The sequence below is a fragment of the Neoarius graeffei genome, chromosome 20 (assembly GCF_027579695.1).
Source record: "Neoarius graeffei isolate fNeoGra1 chromosome 20, fNeoGra1.pri, whole genome shotgun sequence".
Taxonomy (NCBI): domain Eukaryota; kingdom Metazoa; phylum Chordata; class Actinopteri; order Siluriformes; family Ariidae; genus Neoarius; species Neoarius graeffei.
The window spans coordinates 66,706,640-66,729,805 of record NC_083588.1 but is presented as its reverse complement, the minus strand read 5'-3'; the positions used below and the strand labels follow the sequence as shown (position 1 = coordinate 66,729,805).

The window sequence follows — 23,166 nt, the reverse complement described above, 5'->3', positions numbered from 1 at the left end:
TCGCTGTGGAATAACCCAGCAATTCGTATTGGAAAGACAATGGTGTTTTGGAAACAGTGGTGTCTCAAAGGAGTGGCAATAGTCAGCAATTTATATCTGAATGGAATTTTCATGTCATATTCTGAACTGCTGGAAAAACATAACATTGAGGGAAAAGGGAATTTCTGGAAATATCTCCAAATAAGACATTGTTTAGAAAATAACTTCAATGAGAATCCGGTGTTCAATTATCTACAACTGCCACATGAAGCTTACACTGCCTCTGTATGTTATACATTAACGAGTAGTGTAATTGCAGACTCTTGCAACAATTTAAAACTAATATGGTAGAGAGATTTAGGGATTGATTTTTAAGAGGGTGATTGGCTGAGAATAACTTCAAATGTGGGTAAGAACGTTAGGGAAGCGAGGGGAAAATATATTCAGTACGAAGTAGTACACAAGTACTATTATACACCATCTAGACTGTATAGGATGGACATAGCTGGAAACAGCTTATGCTGGAAGTGTAATGAAAAGGATGGCAGTTATCTACACATGTTTTGGGAATGCTCTTATGTCTACCCATTTTGGAGTAAAATTCTGGGAATACTGGAAGATTGGCTGGGGTTTCCATTACCTGCTGAACCTAGGCTCTGCCTACTTGGAGATAAGTCAGTAGTACCTAATATAGCAAAAAAAAATTAGGGTTTTGCTGGGATTCGAACCTGGTTGGCTGGTGTGATAATCCAGCAAACCCCCACTAGGCCACCAGGGGGATGACTCAAATGCAGAGGCTTGAGTAGAAAAAAAAGTATAAAAAGGTTTATTTACAATATATACACAAAAAAAAAAATCCAAAGAGTAATAATCCAAAAATGCTCAGAAGATAAGGGAAAAAAAAAAAAGTACAAAACAAAAGCCAAAAAACCAGAAGGCAAAAATACCAAAGTTCAGAAGATCCAAAAACACAGTCACTACTAGTTCCAAAAGAAAAGCAAAAGTGCAAAACAAAGAACACGGTACAGAGGAAACTGGAGATAAACATAACAGCACAAAGACTCCGTGACAAGAGGACTGAACTCAGGGGGTATAAATACACAAACTAAATTGAACACAGCTGAAAATAATCAGGACTAAACAGGCAATCAACACAAAACACAGGAACAGTGGCGGCCTCTAGAGGCCAAAACAAACATGACATGAAAAGGAAATAACAGCAGCCTCTAGAGGCCAAAACAGTCCCAGTCCTAACAGGACCCCCCCCCCCGGAGCGTCTCCTGACATTCCCAGGGCAATCCGGATGGGCCGAATGGAAGTCCCGACACAGTTCTTTATCTAGGACATCCCGAGCAGGAACCCAGCAGCGCTCCTCAGGACCATAGCCCTCCCAGTCCACCAGATATTGTAGCCCGCCGCGGACCCAGTGGGAGTCAAGCAGGCGATGCACAGTGAACACAGTCTGACCCTGGAAGATGCGGGGGGGTGGGGGGTTCCTAGGGGCAGGGGCATACGTAGACGTCAGTACAGGCTGCAACAGGGAAACATGGAAAGTGGGGTTGATCCTCAGAGTCCAGGGCAACTGGAACCGGTAGGAGACAGGGTTCACCCTGCACACCACCTTGAAGGGGCCAATGTAGCGAGGAGCAAGCTTGCGGTTCTCCACCCGCAGCGGAAGGTCCTTAGTGGACAGCCAAACCCGCTGCCCAGGGCAGAAAGCGTGGGCAGGTCTTCTATGGCGGTTGGCCTGAGTCTGGTTGGTTCTGGAGGTCTGTATGAGGGTCTTCCTGACCTTGCTCCAGGTCTTGCGACACCGTCTCACATATTGGTTGACCGAGGGCACCCCCGCATCCTCCTCCTGGTCCGGGAACAGAGGTGGCTGGAACCCGAATTGGCACTGGAATGGCGACAGCTTGGTGGCCGATGACTGCAGGGTGTTGTGGGTGTACTCTGCCCATGGCAGCCAGGTGCTCCACGATGTCGGGTTATCCATAGCCAGGCCTCGCAGGGTGGTTTCCAGGTCCTGGTTGAGCCTCTCCATCTGACCATTGGACTGTGGGTGAAACCCAGAGGAGAGGCTGGCAGTGGCTCCGATGACCTTGCAGAACCCGTGCCACACTCAGGAGGAGAACTGGGGCCCTTGGTCTGAGACAAAGACTCGGAAGACATGATTAAACATAAGTTTCACTGTTTCAAGAGCAGAGGGGAGTTTGTACAGTGGTATGAAGCGGCAGGCCTTGGAGAATCTGTCAACTATGACCAAAATGACAGTGTTACCTTGTGACTCAGGGAGACCCGTGATGAAGTCGACTGCCACGTGGGACCAGGGACGCCGGGGAATGGTCAGAGGATGCAGGAGACCTTGGGGACGCTGTCGTGGGTTCTTGGTTCTGGTGCAAACCTCACAGGACAGGACAAATGACCTTACTTCCTTCTCCATGTTAGGCCACCAGAAGCGTCTTTTCAGGAAGTCCAGGGTCCTCCGAGCTCCCGGGTGGGCGGTGAGAGGGGAAGAGTGACCCCACTGGAGAACCTTGGCCCGGGCTTGATGTGGGACATACAAGAGGCCCGGTGGCCCCGTCCCAGGGCTGGGGTCCTGGCGTTGGGCTCGTCGGACAGCCTCCTCAATACCCCAGCGGACAGGGGCCACAATCCGGGACACAGGGATAATAGGCCCAACTTCACTCTCCCTGTTAGTGGCAGAGAACAGCCTGGACAGTGCGTCAGGTTTGGTGTTCTTGGAGCCAGGGGGGTACGAGAGGGTGAAGTCAAACTGACTGAAAAACAGGGCCCACCTAGCCTGTCGTGGGTTCAGTCTCTTGGCTTGCTGGAGGTACTCCAGGTTCTTGTGGCCAGTCCAAACCAGGAATGGATGTTGCGCTCCCTCCAGCCAGTGCCTCCACTCCTCAAGGGCCAGTTTGACCACTAGCAGTTCTCGATCCCCCACATCGTACCGGGACTCCGCAGGACTCAGGCGGTGGGAGAAGTAACTTGGGTGACTCTTCCATCACCTAACGCTTGGCCATCGAGGGCAGACACAGACAGTGGGACTTCAAGAGGTGCAGTCAGAACATTGATACTTTGGGCGAAGTGAATATCCATGAAGTTCCCAGCCGCCCCTGAGTCTAACAAAGCTTGACAAGAGTGGACAGACTCACCCCAGGAGATGGAGACCGGGATGTAGATTCCTTAGCTAGGGAGTCCGGGAGAGAGGGTAGGCCCCGTCACAACCCTCCCTCGGCTGGACGGGGCGGTCCTTTTCCCGAGAGTTCGGGACATGATGCTCGGAAGTGACCAGGCTTGCTACAGTAGATGCAGCACTTGTCCCTCCTTCTGCGCTCCCTCTCAGTTGAGGAGAGGAGAGTATGACCTACTTGCATGGGTTCTGGACAGTCACTGAAGGAGTTAGATGGGCTCCAGGTAGAGGTAGGGAGGCTGGGGGGGGCTCAGGACTTGGCGGTGTTCTCTAATCCTGTTGTCCAGACGAATAGCATGTGAGATGAGTTTCGAGGTCACTTGGGCATCCAATAGAGGCCAGACCGTCCTTGATGGGGTCAGACAGACCATGGTGGAAGGCTGACACCAGGGCAGTCTCGTTCCATCCACTTACTGCTGTGAGCATCCGGAACGAGATGGCGTAATCTGCGACGCTTCCTCCTTGCCGGATGTACATGAGCTTTCTGGCTGCGTCGGTACTGATGTCCACCTGATCGAAGACCTGAAGCATCTCTTCAGAAAACAGCTGGAAATCAAAGCACTCAGGTCCCTATCTCTGCCAGATAGCAGTAGCCCAGGCTCGCGCCTTACCAGCTAATAAGGTTATCACAAAGGCAATCTTGCGGTGATCTGTAGTGTAGGTGGTAGGCTGAAGCTCAAAGGTGAGTTGACACTGGGTAAGGAACTCTTGGCACTCACTGTGCTTGCCGTCATACCTCTGTGGTGCAGGAAGGCTGGGTTCGCGAGGTGAAGGCAGCATGGCAGGAGGCACTGGAGCAGGAGCGGGAGCTGGATCAGGAGATGCAGGCAGAGGTGTCAGCTGTGCCAGGGTTTTCCCAATTTGCTGAAGCAGTTCCTCGTGGCGAGCAAGGGCCTCACGTTGGCTGGTGAGTGTTTGTCCATGAGCGTCCATGGTCGCTCCGAAGCATGTCAAAGCTGCCATAATTCCCTGAAGGTTGGCCGGGTAGACAGTTGAAGCAGCCTCTGCTGAGTCGGTCATGACGGAGTCTTTCTGTTAGGGTTTTGCTGGGATTCGAACCTGGTTGGATGGTGTGATAATCCAGCAAACCCCCACTAGGCCACCAGGGGGATGACTCAAATGCAGAGGCTTGAGGTGGAAGTAGAAAAAGTATCAGAAGGTTTATTTACAATATATACACAAAAAAAAAATCCAAAAAGTAATAATCCAAAAACGCTCAGAAGATATAAGGGAAAAAAAAATCCAAAAGTACAAAACAAAAGCCAAAAAACCAGAAAAGAAAAGGCAAAAATACCAAAGCTCAGAAGATCCAAAAACACAGTCACTACTAGTTCCAAAAGAAAAGCAAAGTGCAAAATAAAGACCACGGTACAGAGGAAACTGGAGATAAACATAACAGCACAAAGACTCCGTGACAAGAGGACTGAACTCAGGGGGTATAAATACACAAACTAAATTGAACACAGGTGAAAATAATCAGGACTAAACAGGCAATCAACACAAACACAAAACACAGGAACAGTGGCGGCCTCTAGAGGCCAAAACAAACATGACACGAAAAGGAAATAACAGCGGCCTCTAGAGGCCAAAACAGTCCCAGTCCTAACAAAAATGCATTTATTGTTGTAAAAGTTTGCTGTATTACAGCTGCCAGGATTATCCTGCACAATTGGGAATGTCCTAAAACTTTAGATTTAAAAGATTGGGTCAATGGGGTGATTGAGATAGCCTCTTATGAAAGTATGTTGGAAAGACTGAACAATCAAAGTGTAATGCAAATGATGTGGGATGATTTTTGGGTACATATGAAAGCCTTTTGAAATGTGGGACTTTCTGGTGGCTGTCGTATTTCCATGTATTATTGTGTGAAACATATTTTCTGTCAATGGTGTCGAATGGTCTACTGTGCGATTCATGATATTAGGGCATTGTGATGTGCAAACCTTTATTTTCTTTTTCTGCTGGTTGAACAATAAAAAGTTGAATTACAAAAAAGAAGTTAGACATCGGCTCTTTATTAAAGCAGACAAACCGGTGTGCGCCATGGACACGTGGTCAGGCATAAACAAGGCAGTGTGCTTATCACTAGCCGTTGAGCCAAGGACACAGAAACACAGAGAATAGGAATGTTCGTTCACTAAATTTCCTTCATATTTACTCTCTTAAGTACGGGGCTCTGCTCTGCGCATGTAAAGCATGTGCGATGAGCTCCATTAATACTAACCGGTGCTCTGCCTTCAAGGTTAAATTGTTCTAAAGTCTTACAACCTACAAGCCAGGATTATAAATGTTTTCAGTGAAACCAGTAGGTGTGTTTCCTATGTTTGCTTAAAAACCTCTTCACAGTGTTTAAGTCATGTATGAATGTATATATTTTGAGGAATTGGACCACATCGACTCACCAGGGGCGGGGTTTAGTGTTTGTGGGCAGGGCTTGGCTCTTGCACCTTCTCTGACAACTTCCTTCCTTTGTTTTATCCAATAAAATCACTCTGGATTATTATAATCTCAATTACACTGTGTCTGAAAATATTCACAGAGTGAGCTAACAACATTTCTTACAGATGATGATGACGATGATGATGACGATGATGATGATGATGATGATGACGATGATGATGATGATGATGATGATGATGAAGATTACCATGATGGCTCCGTCTGCAGCCTCTGTGCCCACTGTGAGGTAGAGACCTGCCATGCTGACCCTGGCTAAACCGTTAACTGTTTATAGAAAGACTTTATTTTATACATTTTAATTCCAACACACACACACACACACACACACACACACACACACACACACACACACACACTGTCCATGGTATGGTTAAAATCTTCATATTGAATTCTCCACTTCACATCATTTCCCACCCGTCCTGTCAGGAGTTTCACATTCAGCTTCTTGGTATTTGGTACATTCTGAAGGAAAAGGGTTCTTCAAGGGTTCCCTGTTGTAGGGTTCTATATCAGGATGTAAATCATCCCAGAGGAACAACCAAGAACCCTTTAACAGATCTTAATTTTCTTGGTGTGTGTTTTAAAGTCAGACTTTAACATGATTTGATTTTTTTTCTGGTTTCTTTCTTCTCATGTTTCTTGACGAAGTGCTCTGTGATAAATAAATTGTCAACGTTACTGAATCACAGCGCAGATGTGGTTTTAATTGGACTGGACAAAGCTCATGTTTATTTTCTGAGATAATTTATTGTGCTGTTTTTGAGTTCCTTCACCATGAGACGTCCATCGCTGCGGTGTTTCAGCGCTTTGTTTGTTTCTGTTCCTCAGCACTGCGACAGCTGCGACAAGTGTCCATGTGAAAAAGGAGACAAATCTGAGCACTGCGAATTCTGTGAGGTGAGAAACCACACACACACACACACACATGCACGCCATGCGGAAAGTGTAAACTCTGTCCTGAAGATGATAAAACCTTAAAGTTACAGCTTTACTTCAAGAGCACTGACACTGGAGACTCCTTCCAGAAATGTTACATAAAACAGATGTGATGGAATCAGGGTTAATTTTTATTATTATTTGTAACATTAACAAACACACCTCCTTCCACAAAGGTTTTTCAACCAAACCAGTAAAACCTTCTCTCCTCCTCTCTTCCCTCCTCTCCTTTTCTCTCCCTTCCTCTCTTCTTCTCTCCCCTCCTCTCTTCTCTCCTCCTCTCTTCTTCTCTCCCCTCCTCCTCTCTCCTCTTCTCCCCTCAGTCCTGCAATCTGTGTGCCATGTGTCCTGTGTGTGACACCGTGTGCCAGCCAGGTAACAGAAGCAGGATAATTAAACACTCTTATTTATAAATGCTTCAATTTATATTACTATAAAATATACATATATAAAATATATAATTGATTGATTTATTGATGATTGATTAATTTATTTCTGTGCTTGAAGGTGGTTTCTTGGACTCTGTCACTGGCTCCATCTATAAGTATGATTCACTTTCTGCACCAACAGACCGCTTCTCTACATTAACACTCAATTAATGTGTTATGACAGTGTTATAAAGCTGTAATACACCATTTTCACCATCTCTCTGCACTGCTTTTTTGTTTGTTTGTTTTCAGGACGGTTGCTGATATCTTTGATGATGATGATGATGATGATAATGATGATAACTAAAAGGCCTTCATCGCCACCATGTGGCCCAGAGTGTAAATCAGAGGCTCAGGAAACAGAGCAAGGAATTAATTATTATTTATAAACCGATTATTAATGATTTTATTAATAATCTGATGAGTTTTTGTCACCTGGTTCATTGTTTAGCAGGAGATATGACCTGTAACTGCGCAGATTCATTGCCTTTTGGTGCAGCTGCGTTGTGTTAAATAAAATGAGAAAAAGTTTAACTGATTGTTTTATTTTTACAATATAATTTAAAATGCAAAATATGTTAATTTAACATCAGACATTCACACCTGAATTTATCAACCAGTAAAAACACATAAAACAGTGCATAACACTTCAACAGATATTTTTTAATCCCATGATTTGTTGGAAGGTGTATTTCCTGAACCACAAGATTCACATTGTGTGCTTTCTGCCTCGACATTTCTTTAGATTGGTGTTGAAAGAAAAATAATTTTAGTGGCTCCTGATGTTATCTTTATGCTCCATTTTCTCAGAATGAAAACAGGAGGAACATTATTACTATAATTATTATCTACATAATTATATGTAGATAATTATAGTAATGGGCAGCACAGTGGTGTAGTGGTTAGCACGGTCGCCTCACAGCAAGAAGGTCCGGGTTCGAGCCCAGCGGCCGGCGAGGGCCTTTCTGTGTGGAGTTTGCATGTTCTCCCCGTGTCCGCGTGGGTTTCCTCCGGGTGCTCCGGTTTCCCCCACAGTCCAAAGACGTGCAGTTAGGTTGGCGTGGGGCGGCCTTGGGCTGAGGTGCCCTTGAGCGAGGTACCGAACCCCTGACTGCTCCCCGAGCGCTCTGGTGTGGCTGCCCACTGCTCTGTGTGTGTGTGTGTGTGTGTGTGTGTGTGTGTGTGTGTGTGTTCACCGCTTCAGATGGGTTAAATGCAGAGGATGAATTTCACTGTGCTTGAAGTGTGCATGTGACGACTAGAATAAATAAAGTTTTCTGACATTATTTTTACACTATTGTTCATAAACCAGACTTTCACAAAGAGGTTTTAATTAATATCTTGAATACTCATCATTCTAAATTAAGTCTTGTTCATTAAATATTATTCATGAAACTGTACAACATGCACACAAAATATGAACATAAGGCCAGCCTTAAAATTATTCTTGTTGGCGGTAAGGTGGCCGGTTGGGCTGAAACTTCCCTAAAAAATGGCCGGGTGGATGATTTGGTAGTAAAAAAATAAAAATATAGCGGCCGGGTGGGAAGAAAATCTATAAAAAAAAAAAAAGATCGTTCTCAGACACCATTCTGTGGCTGCAAAATTATTGACGCTTTCGGACTCCATACTAGTAATTACTATCTAAGGACCGATAGTACCTTTGATCTGGCCATTTAACTCAATGATGAATGTCCGACATTCAGTAAAACAGATCTTATACCCAGAACAAAATTTTGCAATGACCACTATGCTGTATTTCTTCCAAATTATAGTACGAACGAAAAAATATTGCCCGTGATATACCGTGATAGGTGGGATTTTTTGCTACATGAACTTGAATGCAGGTGCCCTGAAAACACACATTTTTTGGGAACTGAGCGCACATCAACAACCACTACATATTATTGTGTCTATAGCAAAACTGACTCGCAATCAAACCCCCAGAATCACGACATGTTTTCTGTGACTGTCACTCTCTTTGATGCACCATAAATGTTTTTTTCTCCTGAAAAAAAAATTCAATATAGGCCGGTCAAGAAACACATGTCTTCTCAATAATGGCCATTTTGAGTGAAACAGTCGCTGATTGGCTAGTTTTGGTGCTTCCGGTCCTTACTATCCAACGACATTAGATGCAAAACGTGTTCCTATTGGTGGATTTTTGTACCGTGATTCTCATTGGCTGAATTTTTAAGCATCATCAAAACAACGAAAATGGCGGAAGCAGTGGATCCAACAGCACTGATTTCGGTCACGATTGTGACTGACAGCAATGAGATGAAAAACTGAAAAATCGTGTGGTAAGGGTGAATAGCAAGAAATCATTTGTAGATATCCGCAAAGATGTAGCCGAAAAACTGCTGCCAGACACTGAGATTGATTATGCCAAGTATGATACCGTGTCAGTTGGTGCCATGGGCAAGGGGGCCCGACTCGACGTCGATATATTCCAGATCCATTGATAGATGATTCTGGTCACTACAAGAATTTCACAGGTGTACTTGGTACAGCCACCACTGATCAGAACAGGCCATCGGTTCGCTTTGCCACAGTTACTGTTGTTGCTGAAGAACAAGTGAGTATATATACAAACATACATATACACACACATATATATATATATATATATACATATACACAAACACATATATATATATATATATATATATATATATATATATATATATATATGTTTGTATATATATATATATATATATATATATATATATATATATATATATATATATATATAAAAAATATCAAGCATTGAAATGTCAGTATCATGTGGAATAAAGTATATCTGGGTCATTTTGTTTCAGGGGTGTCCAGCATCTACACTGACAGGACAGAATGTCAGACACATCACTTCTCGTGCAGAATGCCAGAAACCTCACTGCATATATGCCACAAAAGAGCTTTCATCAAGACAGACAACAAGCCTGAAGAAACTCCTGAGTTTCCATGAGTACATTTGTGGGAGCATCATAACACCAGAAGGTAAATTTTCACTCAGGTTATTTGTTGATATTGGTTCAGAAAATATACATTATTTTGGTAAAAATAAATTAACTGCATTTCATTTCAACACAGTTCTTATTTTATCTGCAGAACATGTGCTTCACAAGGTCGTCTTCTCTCAACTGGGGATTTCTTGTTCAAGCTCAGTGGAGTGAGCTTTTTATGCATCCAAGTTTGGCAGCCCAAGCACTTGTGCATTCTGTTCTTCCAGTACAGGAAATATTGACCAGACACTAAAGAAGCAATTCAAAACTGTTCTTCCTGTATGCCTGGACTGTTTGGCGAAGGGACACAAAGCTCTGATGTGTGGTCCTCTGGCTGGAGCGAAAAGGAAGAAATGAACATTCATTGCAAGAAATGTCTGAAATTCAGTGTATTTTTCATGCTGAAGTTAATAACATTATTGTTGGTTGCAATGTATGTTTTTATCTTGGCTTTATAGACCCCTTTCACATGACGTCACCGCGCCGCGAGATTTTGTTAGGCGCCATATTGGAAGACCAAGTACATGCACTCACAATATAAAACAAAGTACGAGCGAGAGTAAAGTGACACGATGGCTGATAATTCGGGTTATGTGAGTACATTACCAGCTGCAGAAAGGGCACAGTATGTGGAGAAACTGGCTGTGATTGATGGGTTTGACCCATATGATAAGACTCTGGGCAAGGGAGAATGGAAACATAAGGAGGACCGGACACCAATTCTGCCATCTGTTTGCTACCCAGACATTGTAAACTATTTGTTGTTTACACCCAGTGCCTACACTCAGTGTTCGAACTATGCCGATATTTTCGGGGGGTCCCTTTTTTTCCCTTGGGGGGGGGGGGGGGGGGGGCGCTTGCGCTTGTCTCGGAGCGCGGATCTCCAAACACATGAGAAGCCTTGTGCTTGTCTCGGAGCGCGGATCTCCAAACGCATGAGAAGCCTTGTGCTTGTCTCGGAGCGCGGATCTCCAAACACGAGAAGCCTATCTTACGCACATATCACGCGGACTCCACACCTCCACACACGCATCGCGTCTGAAGTCATAACTCATCAGGGGAAATCGTGTCCGCATTGGCATGTTCAAAAAACAACCTCGCGTCAACAATGATACCACACGCAAGAAAAAAAAAACAGTCAGGCTACTCAACAACCAACCTGGCAGCAGCGAGCAAGCCCCAAACCATCCTAAATTATTATTATTATTAAATTGTAGAAGTCTGGGAGGCTTGCTCCTCATACAGTTATCAACTTGGGGCCAATTTAGCATGTTTTAAATCTGAATTTCTTGCGTTTGCTTACCTCAAAGTGTCCGCAGATCATGCACAGACTTATCCATTATATCCACAGTTTTTTGCCAAGTCTCACACAGGTTTCTTTCAAGTCTACTGTTGGGCCAATAAATCATAAATAAAACAGCTCAGATTTGTTTGTTTAAGTCGTTTGCCACTCCACTTTATTCTCGTGGGTTCACATATCGCTGCCGTTATTTCCCCCTAATCACGAGTTTGTTGGTCTTCCAATATGGCGCAGGGTCTGTTTACTTCCGGTTTCGGGTGACGTCAGTGAAAGGGGTCTATACAGTAATTCGCAAGTGATTTGCAAATATTGAGGGCCTGAAATGGAAAAAAATCCCCGCAAATCCCTGGTGGCTCTGAGAGGCTAAAAAAAAAATTGCTGCCTGCCTGGTGAATTTTATTTGGTCATGTTACCCCCAACAAAGATTTTTTTAAGGCTGGCCTAAACATAATGAGTGTTTTTTGTTTTTTCGAATTTTAGAATAAGAAATAGAATTTTAGAATAAAGTGGCATGTTAAAATCTGATCATTGTGTTGAGGGATTTTAATTAGTGCACAATGTTTGAAATAGAAAATTAATGTAATTTATATATTTACACTTTTAATAAGTTACATTTCAAACTGATTTGAATAAAATTAGAACTGATTTTTCCACGTGTCGTACCTGAACTTACGTATAATTATAACTACTATCATTTTATTTCAAGTAAAATTACGGTTAAAAATCAAAACTAGCTCAAAAATATACATGAAAAATGCATATAATTATATTTATTAAACATATTAAATTTTTAATTTAAACATGTAATAAAAATATTTTTTAAATGTTAATAAAGCCACTGTTCGGTCAAAAGAAATGGAAACATTTTGATTACTATTAAATAAAACATAATAATTATTAAAGTTGTGTCCGTCGCTTTATTTTACAGACTAATAACGTATTCGTTTATTTTTTCGTAAGAGAACCTGGAAGCAGAACAAGCAGAGACACGTCACAGGAATTACTTCCGGTTCGGCGCAGGCTGAGGTAAACAACCAAGGTCTATTCATGAAACCCTTTCGTTTGATTAAAAGCAGGATTGTTTAATCTTAATTTGTTCCTTTTTATTCAGAGTTATTTTTAAAATCGGTGTCTTTATGTAACTTTAAGTGAAGTTGATGTAATATCACCGATAAAATAAATGAAGGTATTAGCTACACATTTAGCGCGTTAATAAACCTGGACTCGATTACAATTAGCAGGCTAGTGGACTAGATGTAGTGCACTATATAGTGTGTAAGCGCGGTCACGTTATTATCTGGTGAAGTGCACTTCTACAGGGAGCATGAATTATATAGGAGTTATCCTAGCTTTTAGTGGGTTAGCCTCATGGAACCGGGTCTCTCGTGTTTTTATGGCGTTGATGTTTTTACCGCAAACATTTGTGAAACCAACATTTTATTTTATATTATTTCACAGCAAAAGCAGTGAAAATGACTCGACACGGGAAGAACTGCACCGCCGGAGCCGTGTACACTTACCACGAGAAGAAGAAGGACACCGGTAGGACTGTCTGTCCGTCCGTCCGTCCGTCTGTCTGTGTGTCCGTCCGTCCGTCCGTCTGTGTGTCCGTCCGTCCGTCTGTGTGTCCGTCCGTCCGTCCGTCCGTCTGTGTGTCCGTCCGTCCGTCTGTGTGTCCGTCTGTCTGTCCGTCCGTCCGTCCGTGTGTGTGTCCGTCCGTCTGTGTGTCTGTCTGTCTGTCTGTGTGTCCGTCCGTCCGTCCGTGTGTGTGTCCGTCTGTCTGTGTGTTTTAAAGTCACAGTTGTTTTCTTTGTGTGTTGAAGCCGCTTCTGGTTACGGCACTCAGAGTGTGCGGTTGGGGAAAGACGCCATCAAAGATTTCGACTGCTGCTGCCTTTCATTACAGCCGTGTCGAGACCCTGTGGTGACGTAAGAACAAACACACACACACACACAGATATTTTAAACACCGTATCTAATTTTTTAGAACTAATGTGTAGATCTGTGAATAAATCTGTTTGTGTGTGTGTGTGTGTGTGTGTGTGTGCAGTGAGGATGGATACCTGTATGAAAGAGAAGCCATCCTGGAGTACATCCTCCGACAGAAAACTGAGATTGCCAAGAAGATGAAGGTGTGCGAGGCCTGAACAGAGACTGATTCAGGCTTGTGTGTGTGTATAAGGGTGTTCACACGGCACATATTTGCATCGATGCTGCACCGATGTATTTTGTTGCGATATATCTTACACCGGTGTAAATTTTGTGGAGCGTTCACATGTCACAAACCTGCTTACTAGAGAGAAGCGTGTTAGCACCGGTGCAGCCCCACTTGCGTTCACACGGCAGTTTTTGCGACCGTGCTATACAATAGTAATAATGCGGAAATGAAATATGCGCATGCGTGAAAATGTACTTCCTTTTCCCGGTTGTCATGGCATCACCAAGCACCGGGAAAACACCATGGATGAAGACACCAGTGCTGCCAGGTACTGCTGACGTTTTCCAGCCCAAAATATGTTCAAATCCGCCAAAGTGCACTTAAAACTGCCCAATCTGGCAACACTGGAAGACACGCAGTTCTGTTGTTGTTGATATTCGCCATTTTGGAAGCGCAAAATACCAGGATGCAAATTATGCAATGCCCATATGTAATCAACTCTCCTCACGCGTAGCGAGTCTACCCCTGTAGCATTCAGACGTCCCATTTTATATCGGTGCTCCCCCGCAAACTGGCATTTACTCCGGAGTAAATTTCTTAAACCACCTCCCGAGCAGGGTTAGATTTGCACCGGTTTAAGCAGCTTTCAGGGGCTGCACCACTATAACTTTGTACCGTGTGAACGCTCTAGCGGGGCAGCCCCAGTGCTACACCGGAGTAAAAGTTGCCGTGTGAACACCCCTTATGATGGTGTGTGTGGATTTTCATGTCTCTCTGATTGGTGTTAAACACTGCAGGCCTATGAGAAACAGAAGAAAGCTCTGAGGAGTGAGGGTCAGCTGGAGTCAGGGTCAGAGGAGCGAGAGAAGATCGAGCTGTTCAGGAATAAAGAGAGCAGCATTGTCTCCAAACCCATCAACCCCTTCATCACAGGTACAGGAGGAACATGTTCATCCCCGAAACGCACACAGACGGTTATTTATTCCTTCAGGATGTTATTTTTGACCGTTTAAGGATGTGTGTAAGCTCACAGCTCATCGTGTTGTTGAAGGTCAGATTAAAAACACAGCATCGTCCCCCAGTGGCTCGGTGAGCGCTCTCAGCTCATCCAGCTCGGCTTCAGCGTCTACAGAATCCACTTCCTCCTCCAGTCTGCCCAGTTTCTGGATCCCCAGCCTGACCCCTGAGGCTAAACCCACACTGCTGAAGAAACCTGTGAGTGAATCACATGTGTGAGATCATAACTAAAAGGTAACGCAGACATGAGTGAGCCCTGGGGCATAAAGCATCAGCCACTTCACCGTCAGCAAACCCGAGTGAAAGTGGAGTGGGGGGGGGACAGACAGCATCTGTACATCCCAGTTTATCAAAACGCTCTCTACCTGAGGACCTCCAGATCTACTCCTTTACCTATTATTATTATTATTATTATTATTATTAATAACACCCAGAGGTGGGCTTAAGGAAGAACCTTGTGGCTCACCAGGGAAGTCCTGAACAGTTTAGTACACGCCTTAGACAGGGATGAGAATTTTCTGCCGATCGGCGGATTTCCGACTTTTTCAGACCAAAATGATCGTTTTTGAGATCGACGTAAATCTGTTGAGAAATTTTCGGGGGGGTGTATGGCTAATGATCCGTGGTCACCTTATAACGTGTTGATTCTTGGTGGGCTCCGGGTTAACACACTCGAGTCTTTTGACATGTCATAATTAACGTTCATTTTTGTGACACTGTTCGACTTATGCGGTAGAATTTTCGAGAAATCCCATCACGTGCAGTGTATAAACACAAGTACGCATGCTCTCCACGCGTGGCTTGCAATCGCCGTTCAGAACACTGAATGTCGAGATCAACAAGCAGACTGTCACAGCGAAGCTCAGTGATCACATACGGAAAATAGACGTCCCAGGAAAAGTACTTTGCTCGTTGTGTTCTGACATGATAAACTCCGCTAGTAGAGGGGCGAGGACTACCGAACTTCACATACACACCAAAAAACACAACGGCAGGTCGAAAATTATTTTGCCTGTTCGATGATTGATTATATTTATAATGTATATGAATGACATGTATTTGAGATATATATATATATATATATATATATATATATATATATATATATATATATATATGAATGACGTATTTGAGATGTATATGTATGTATGTCATTCATATAAGTGTGTATCTTTTTATAAATGGAGTTAGCTTATCTAATGTAGCATGTTGGGGAGAATCATAGTCTCGTATCTATATTTCTTATAAAATTTTAGGTATGATAGCGTGTATAACTCTCCTAATATTTGCTCATTTCATAGGGGGACCGGGGGGAATTGCTGGCCTGTGCCGCGTGGGAGCGTCTGCCCAAATTTTTTAGGCCGAGATGAACTTATAGTTTTTGATTTAAAAAAAATTTCCAATATGTAATGCCCATTGTACATGCCTGTTCTTTAATTCAAAATCACCATCTTGATCTTCAGATTGACCGTATGGTATCTGTATTACATTACACAACATCCTGTCCAGATAAAACCTAGTTAGTCCACACAGCAGTTGAAAGGGAAGTGATGGGTGATGTTGAATGTTGCCTGCTTAATATGCAAGACCTCCTGCTACCATGATAACATCAGAAGAAAGCTGAAGAGAATTACAGTGGTGCTTGAAAGTTTGTGAACCCTTTAGAATTTTCTATATTTCTGCATAAATATGACCTAAAACATCATCAGATTTTCACACAAGTCCTAAAAGTAGATAAAGAGAACCCAATTAAACAAATGAGACAAAAATATTATACAACCCCGATTCCAAAAAAGTTGGGACAAAGTACAAATTGTAAATAAAAACGGAATGCAATAATTTACAAATCTCAAAAACTGATATTGTATTCACAATAGAACATAGACAACATATCAAATGTCGAAAGTGAGACATTTTGAAATTTCATGCCAAATATTGACTCATTTGAAGTTTCATGACAGCAACACATCTCAAAAAAGTTGGGACAGGGGCAATAAGAGGCTGGAAAAGTTAAAGGTACAAAAAAGGAACAGCTGGAGGACTAAATTGCAACTCATTAGGTCAATTGGCAATAGGTCATTAACATGACTGGGTATAAAAAGAGCATCTTGGAGTGGCAGCGGCTCTCAGAAGTAAAGATGGGAAGAGGATCACCAATCCCCCTAATTCTGCGCCGACAAATAGTGGAGCAATATCAGAAAGGAGTTCGACAGTGTAAAATTGCAAAGAGTTTGAACATATCATCATCTACAGTGCATAATATCATCAAAAGATTCAGAGAATCTGGAAGAATCTCTGTGCGTAAGGGTCAAGGCCGGAAAACCATACTGGGTGCCCGTGATCTTCGGGCCCTTAGACGGCACTGCATCACATACAGGCATGCTTCTGTATTGGAAATCACAAAATGGGCTCAGGAATATTTCCAGAGAACATTATCTGTGAACACAATTCACCGTGCCATCCGCCGTTGCCAGCTAAAACTCTATAGTTCAAAGAAGAAGCCATATCTAAACACGATCCAGAAACGCAGACGTCTTCTCTGGGCCAAGGCTCATTTAAAATGGACTGTGGCAAAGTGGAAAACTGTTCTGTGGTCAGACGAATCAAAATTTGAAGTTCTTTATGGAAATCAGGGACGCCGTGTCATTCGGACTAAAGAGGAGAAGGACGACCCGAGTTGTTATCAGCGCTCAGTTCAGAAGCCTGCATCTCTGATGGTATGGGGTTGCATTAGTGCATGTGGCATGGGCAGCTTACACATCTGGAAAGACCCCATCAATGCTGAAAGGTATATCCAGGTTCTAGAGCAACATATGCTCCCATCCAGACGACGTCTCTTTCAGGGAAGACCTTGCATTTTCCAACATGACAATGCCAAACCACATACTGCATCAATTACAGCATCATGGCTGCGTAGAAGAAGGGTCCGGGTACTGAACTGGCCAGCCTGCAGTCCAGATCTTTCACCCATAGAAAACATTTGGCGCATCATAAAACGGAAGATACGACAAAAAAGACCTAAGACAGTTGAGCAACTAGAATCCTACATTAGACAAGAATGGGTTAACATTCCTCTCCCTAAACTTGAGCAACTTGTCTCCTCAGTCCCCAGACGTTTACAGACTGTTGTAAAGAGAAAAGGGGATGTCTCACAGTGGGAAACATGGCCTTGTCCCAACTTTTTTGAGATGTGTTGTTGTCATGAAATTTAAAATCACCTAATTTTTCTCTTTAAATGATACATTTTCTCAGTTTAAACATTTGATATGTCATCTATGTTCTATTCTGAATAAAATATGGAATTTTGAAACTTCCACATCATTGCATTCCGTTTTTATTTACAATTTGTACTTTGTCCCAAATTTTTTGGAATCGGGGTTGTACTTGGTCATTTATTTATTGAGAAATGATCCAATATTACATATCTGTGAGTGGCAAAAGTATGTGAACCTCTAGGATTAGCAGTTAATTTGAAGGTGAAATTAGAGTCAGGTGTTTTCAATCAATGGGATGACAATCAGGTGTGAGTGGGCACCCTGTTTTATTTAAAGAACAGGGATCTATCAAAGTCTGATCTTCACAACACATGTTTGTGGAAGTGTATCATGGCACAAACAAAGGAGATTTCTGAGGACCTCAGAAAAAGCGTTGTTGATGCTCATCAGGCTGGAAAAGGTTACAAAACCATCTCTAAAGAGTTTGGACTCCACCAATCCACAGTCAGACAGATTGTGTACAAATGGAGGAAATTCAAGACCATTGTTACCCTCCCCAGGAGTGGTCGACCAACAAAGATCACTCCGAGAGCAAGGCGTGTAATAGTCGGCTAGGTCACAAAGGACCCCAGGATAACTTCTAAGCAACTGAAGGCCTCTCTCACATTGGCTAATGTTAATGTTCATGAGTCCACCATCAGGAGAACACTGAACAACAATGGTGTGCATGGTTGGGTTGCAAGGAGAAAGCCACTGCTCTCCAAAAAGAGCATTGCTGCTCGTCTGCAGTTTGCTAAAGATCACATGGACAAGTCAGAAGGCTATTGGAAAAATGTTTTATGGACAGATGAGACCAAAATAGAACTTTTTTTTGGTTTAAATGAGAAGTGTTATGTTTGGAGAAAGGAAAACACTGCATTCCAGCATCAGAACCTTATCCCATCTGTGAAACATGGTGGTGGTAGTATCATGGTTCGGGCCTGTTTTGTTGCATCTGGGCCAGGACGGCTTGCCATCATTGATGGAACAATGAATTCTGAATTATACCAGCGAATTCTAAGGGAAAATGTCCGGACATCTGTCCATGAACTGAATCTCAAGAGAAGGTGGGTCATGCAGCAAGACAACGACCCTAAGCACACAAGTCGTTCTACCAAAGAATGGTTAAAGAAGAATAAAGTGAATGTTTTGGAATGGCCAAGTCAAAGTCCTGACCTTAATCCAATGGAAATGTTGTGGAAGGACCTGAAGCGAGTTAGTCTGGTTAACACCAGACCATATCACAAGTGAAATATGGTCTGGAATCCGCCTATTGAATTTCTCGTAGGGGAGGTGTGGTTTATGATTGTCAACGGCCGTTTATTGGACGTTGCGAATGTCTATCATTTGGAGTATACGTAGCCCATGGCCAATCATGGCAGTTGTACCCGGTGACGTAGTTAGAGCGACGAAGAGGCGAAGAAGAGAAGGAAAGAGAAGGCAAAACAAAAATACGAAAACAATGGCACCGAAATTATTTCACTTGTGATATGGTCTGGTGTTAACCAGACTAATTCAGAACAGTGTCTAAAGCTTGATCGAAAGTTTGTTTGTATCGCTCGCCGCCATGTTAAATGTGATCCGTAAACAGTCCCAAATAAACTACAAGCTTCCGTTTGTCGAGTAGTTCGCGTCACCGTCTTTCCACCCCTCCCCACTCTCTGATTGGCTCCCTAACTCAGGCGAGCCTTTAGACCATAGTTTCCATGCTGTCTTTTCAGATCGGAACGATTGTGCAAAGCAGCATGGGATTTCCCAGGCTAGAAGCAAGCAGTTCATGTGAGGAAACCCACCAACATCCCAGAGTTGAAGCTGTTCTGTACGGAGGAACAGGCTAAAATTCCTCCAAGCCGGTGTGCAGGACTGATCAACAGTTACTGCAAACGTTTAGTTGCAGTTATTGCTGCACAAGGGGGTCACACCAGATACTGAAAGCAAAGGGTCACATACTTTTGCCACTCACAGATATGTAATATTGGATCATTTTCCTCAATAAATAAATGACCAAGTATAATATTTTTGTCTCATTTGTTTAACTGGGTTCTCTTTATCTACTTTTAGGACTTGTGTGAAAATCTGATGATGTTTTTGGTAATTTATGCAGAAATATAGAAAATTCTAAAGGGTTCACAAACTTTCAAGCACCACTGTATATGATAGAACTTTTTTCTTGTTTGCACTTCATTTTAAAGGATTAGAGTATTCAAAGACATGAATCGCAAAAATGCAGAAATATAATACTGTAGAGCTCGTTTATATTAAAAGGTGCATTGATTTTTTTTTTTTAAATCATCAAATGTGAATTGATTAATATGGTACAAGAGACTTATTTTTAATCATTTTCACCTGGTAGTCCACCAAGAAGGGGAATTTATTTCCAAATAAATTGCAACTTTTTGCTGATAAAATTAATGGTTTTGGGGTTAAAAAAAAAAAAATAGGCAAAAATCATTAGCTCCCGCCCCCTGGGCCCCACTCGGTGCGTGCGGCCCCCAAACCCCCGGCTTTTTTCAGACTTCTTTAATATTTTTCATTCTCATCCCTGCTTGGAGCCAGGGTCTGAGAGCCTGTCTGTATTAACAATGTACAGCCACATGAAAGCTCGAGTAGTTTTTTTTTTTTTTTTTTTTTTTTTATCAAATTGAATTGATTCATGAGTCAACTCGAGATTTCCACCCCGGACCTGTACACACTCCGTCTCTGTGCTGACCTGGGGTCAGTGTGTACGGGCATCCTGTAGTGTGTTACACAACAACTCAGAGTTGTGTTTGCTCTAAAAGGACACGGTCACACTGCCCTCCTGCATGGTGTGTGTGTGTGTGTGTGTGTGTGTGTGTGTGTGAGGACAGGATGGGGGAATCAATATGTTGAGATGTACGAGGTCAGAAAGTTCTAAAGCTGATGTTAAATTAAAACAGTAAAGTGCGTCACTGTTCAGCCTCCATTTCATTACACACTTATTCACTAAGTCTACACTTTGGTTTAATATATAACACAATAAAACTCTTTGTACATGTGCACTTTATTTAATTTAGGGTGTCTGTGTATTACTTATGCTTTAAAAAATTTCCCATATTTGACTAATAATGTACACCAGTTTCCTGCCTGTTCCTCATCTCTTTCTCAATTAATTTTTCTTTCTTTTCCTTTCTTCTTCTCATCTTTTTCTTTTCTTCATTCATATATAAATTCAATTATTTGCCCCATCTTTTGCACATTTTCTTTATTCTTTCTCTTCTCTCTCAGTGTAAGACGGTGATGTGTCCGATGTCTGGTCGTCCTCTGAAGATGAGTGAGCTGATTTCGGTGCATTTCACTCCACTGGACCCCAGTCTGGACAGAGTGGCCCTGCTCACACGCCAGGTATTTCTCGGTCTCTCTCTCTCACACACACTCGCACTGCACTCGGCCACGTCAGTGTAGAAATGACAGTGCTGGGACTGAAATGCTCAGATATTTTGTCAGAGTCAAATGGGATTTTGTGTGTAAACTGAGAGACGTGTATAGTGCTGATATCTGTGACGAATCTCAGTCATCCAGGTCCATAGTAATCTGTGGTTGGTTGAAGAGAGCAACTGGACTTGCAACCAACCACAGATTACTATGGACCTGGATGACTCAGATTCTTCACAGATATGTTTCTATGCACTTTGGGATGAGATCCCTATGAGAGGACTTCCAGAAAACTGGCAGACATCTTAGCCAGAGAGGATCGTTCATTTTTGTCAACCTGGAATGACCATCATTGAACAGAGGTGGGTGTCTAAGACATCAGCCGCCCACAATGCAGCCATCAGCATTCTGATTCGGATTCTATGATGATCCATGAGAGGATAAATACTGGATACTCCCTATTAGTCAGACAGAACTGAGGAAGCCTTTAGGATGAGAGGCGAAACGTTTTCAAGAATCTTCAAACAAGTCCAGTTGCTCTCTTCAACCAACCACAGTATAGTGCTGATGTGTCCTGAATATGAATCTCGATGTTTTGTGGTTGTTTAATCAGTTGTACTTTATTCTCAGGACAGATATGTGTGTGCAGTGACCAAAGACATGCTGGGGAACTCTGTACCCTGTGCAGTGCTCAGACCATCGTGAGTCACCACGCCTTTTGTTTACTCTATTTATCAGGATGTATATTTTCCTTTTTATTTGTAACTAAGATATTCATGTGGGTTGTTCTCTCTTTCTCTCTCTTTCTCTTTCCCAGAGGATCAGTGGTCACTCTGGAGTGTGTGGAGAAGCTCATATGTAAAGATATGCTAGACCCAGTGTCTGGAGACAAACTGAAAGAGAGAGACATCATAGTCCTGCAGAGAGTAAGTGTGTGTGTGTGTGTTTTCCAGTAAAATATTGAGTGACAGGATGATGTGATGAAGCAGTTCCTGTTTTCACCCTGAAGTTGATTATTTTCCTGTAACAGCATGTCCCGGAGTGTTACAGTCCCCAAACGCTGCACTTTTTTGTTTATTAAAGAACCACATAATACTTTTAATACACTGTTTATAGTTCCAGTTAACATGGTGGAATGTTCAGGAAACAAGTTCTCACTTGCATTATAGCAGCTATAAACATTCATCTCCTCCCCAGCCTCATTATTCTCTTTATTTAAAGTTAATAAGACGAAAAAAAATCGCAGCTTGTTCTATCGCGTTCCTGAGAAACTGTAAAGAAGTGTAAGTGTCCTGAAGACGTCAGAAACCTTACAGCTCCAGCTTCGGTGACGAAGCGATTGGACGCCATTTTGCCGAGTCGCTCAAGGTGATTATCGAGAAATAGTCTGAATCTCTCAGCCAATCAGAGCGCACAATTTTCTATAATCACCTGCGTATTTATACAAAAGGAAAGTGATTCAACAGCTCATTTGTCTGCTGGACACGCCCATGTGAAGGAGCTGTTACTATAGAAATGATAACACGTCAGAACAAGAGCATTAATTATAAATAAAGCGGTCATGTGCAGCTGCGCTACAGTCAGAGCTGCTGTTGGAGAGAATTAATTGTGTGTGTGTGTGTGTGTGTGTGTGTGTGTGTGTGTGTGTGTGTGTGTGTTAGGGTGGGACGGGATTTGCTGGATCTGGAGTCAGCCTCTGTGCTAAAGAAGCTCGACCTGTCATGCAGGCATGAGAGAGAGAGAGCGAGAGAGGGAGAGCTGCGGGTTTTAATCCTGTATGTAACATCACTGTTTAATTCTGTTTCCTCTTTCTGTGTTTAGTTTAAATCCAGTACGGCGTAACATTAACATTAATGCTTTCTCTGATGGGATGCGACGGACCTGCAGTGTAAACGATAAATAACTGATGATGGAAACAGCAGACTGTTTGTTTTTTGGTGGCTAAATGCATTACAGACATGCTTCTCTTTTTTTTTTTTTTTGGTAAAATAAATTTTATTTCCACACAGATCAACGGTCAGTTGAATGCTTGTTTTGTTT

At 42.8% G+C, this 23,166-nt stretch overlaps 2 protein-coding genes across 2 annotated transcripts in view; both read left to right on the top strand.

Annotated features, from left to right (window-relative positions):
- LOC132869360 (germ cell nuclear acidic protein) overlaps positions 1 to 7,391 on the top strand; it is a 34,919-nt gene extending 27,528 nt beyond the window's left edge. The window contains exons 2-6 of the mRNA XM_060902703.1: positions 5,740 to 5,861; positions 6,464 to 6,532; positions 6,895 to 6,946; positions 7,079 to 7,115; positions 7,252 to 7,391. Of these exons, the coding sequence (XP_060758686.1) occupies positions 5,740 to 5,861; positions 6,464 to 6,532; positions 6,895 to 6,946; positions 7,079 to 7,115; positions 7,252 to 7,306 (335 nt within the window). The 3' untranslated portion in view covers positions 7,307 to 7,391. The remainder of the gene's footprint in view (positions 1 to 5,739; positions 5,862 to 6,463; positions 6,533 to 6,894; positions 6,947 to 7,078; positions 7,116 to 7,251) is intronic.
- A 4,915-nt stretch (positions 7,392 to 12,306) lies between these two features.
- nosip (nitric oxide synthase interacting protein) lies at positions 12,307 to 23,136 on the top strand. The gene is made up of 10 exons (XM_060902324.1): positions 12,307 to 12,330; positions 12,763 to 12,846; positions 13,128 to 13,233; positions 13,355 to 13,436; positions 14,260 to 14,395; positions 14,514 to 14,677; positions 20,980 to 21,096; positions 21,757 to 21,827; positions 21,944 to 22,052; positions 22,788 to 23,136. Exons 2-10 carry the CDS (start codon positions 12,777 to 12,779, stop codon positions 22,857 to 22,859), a joined length of 927 nt encoding a protein of 308 aa, XP_060758307.1. The 5' UTR covers positions 12,307 to 12,330; positions 12,763 to 12,776; the 3' UTR covers positions 22,860 to 23,136.
- Positions 23,137 to 23,166: the final 30 nt, after the last annotated feature.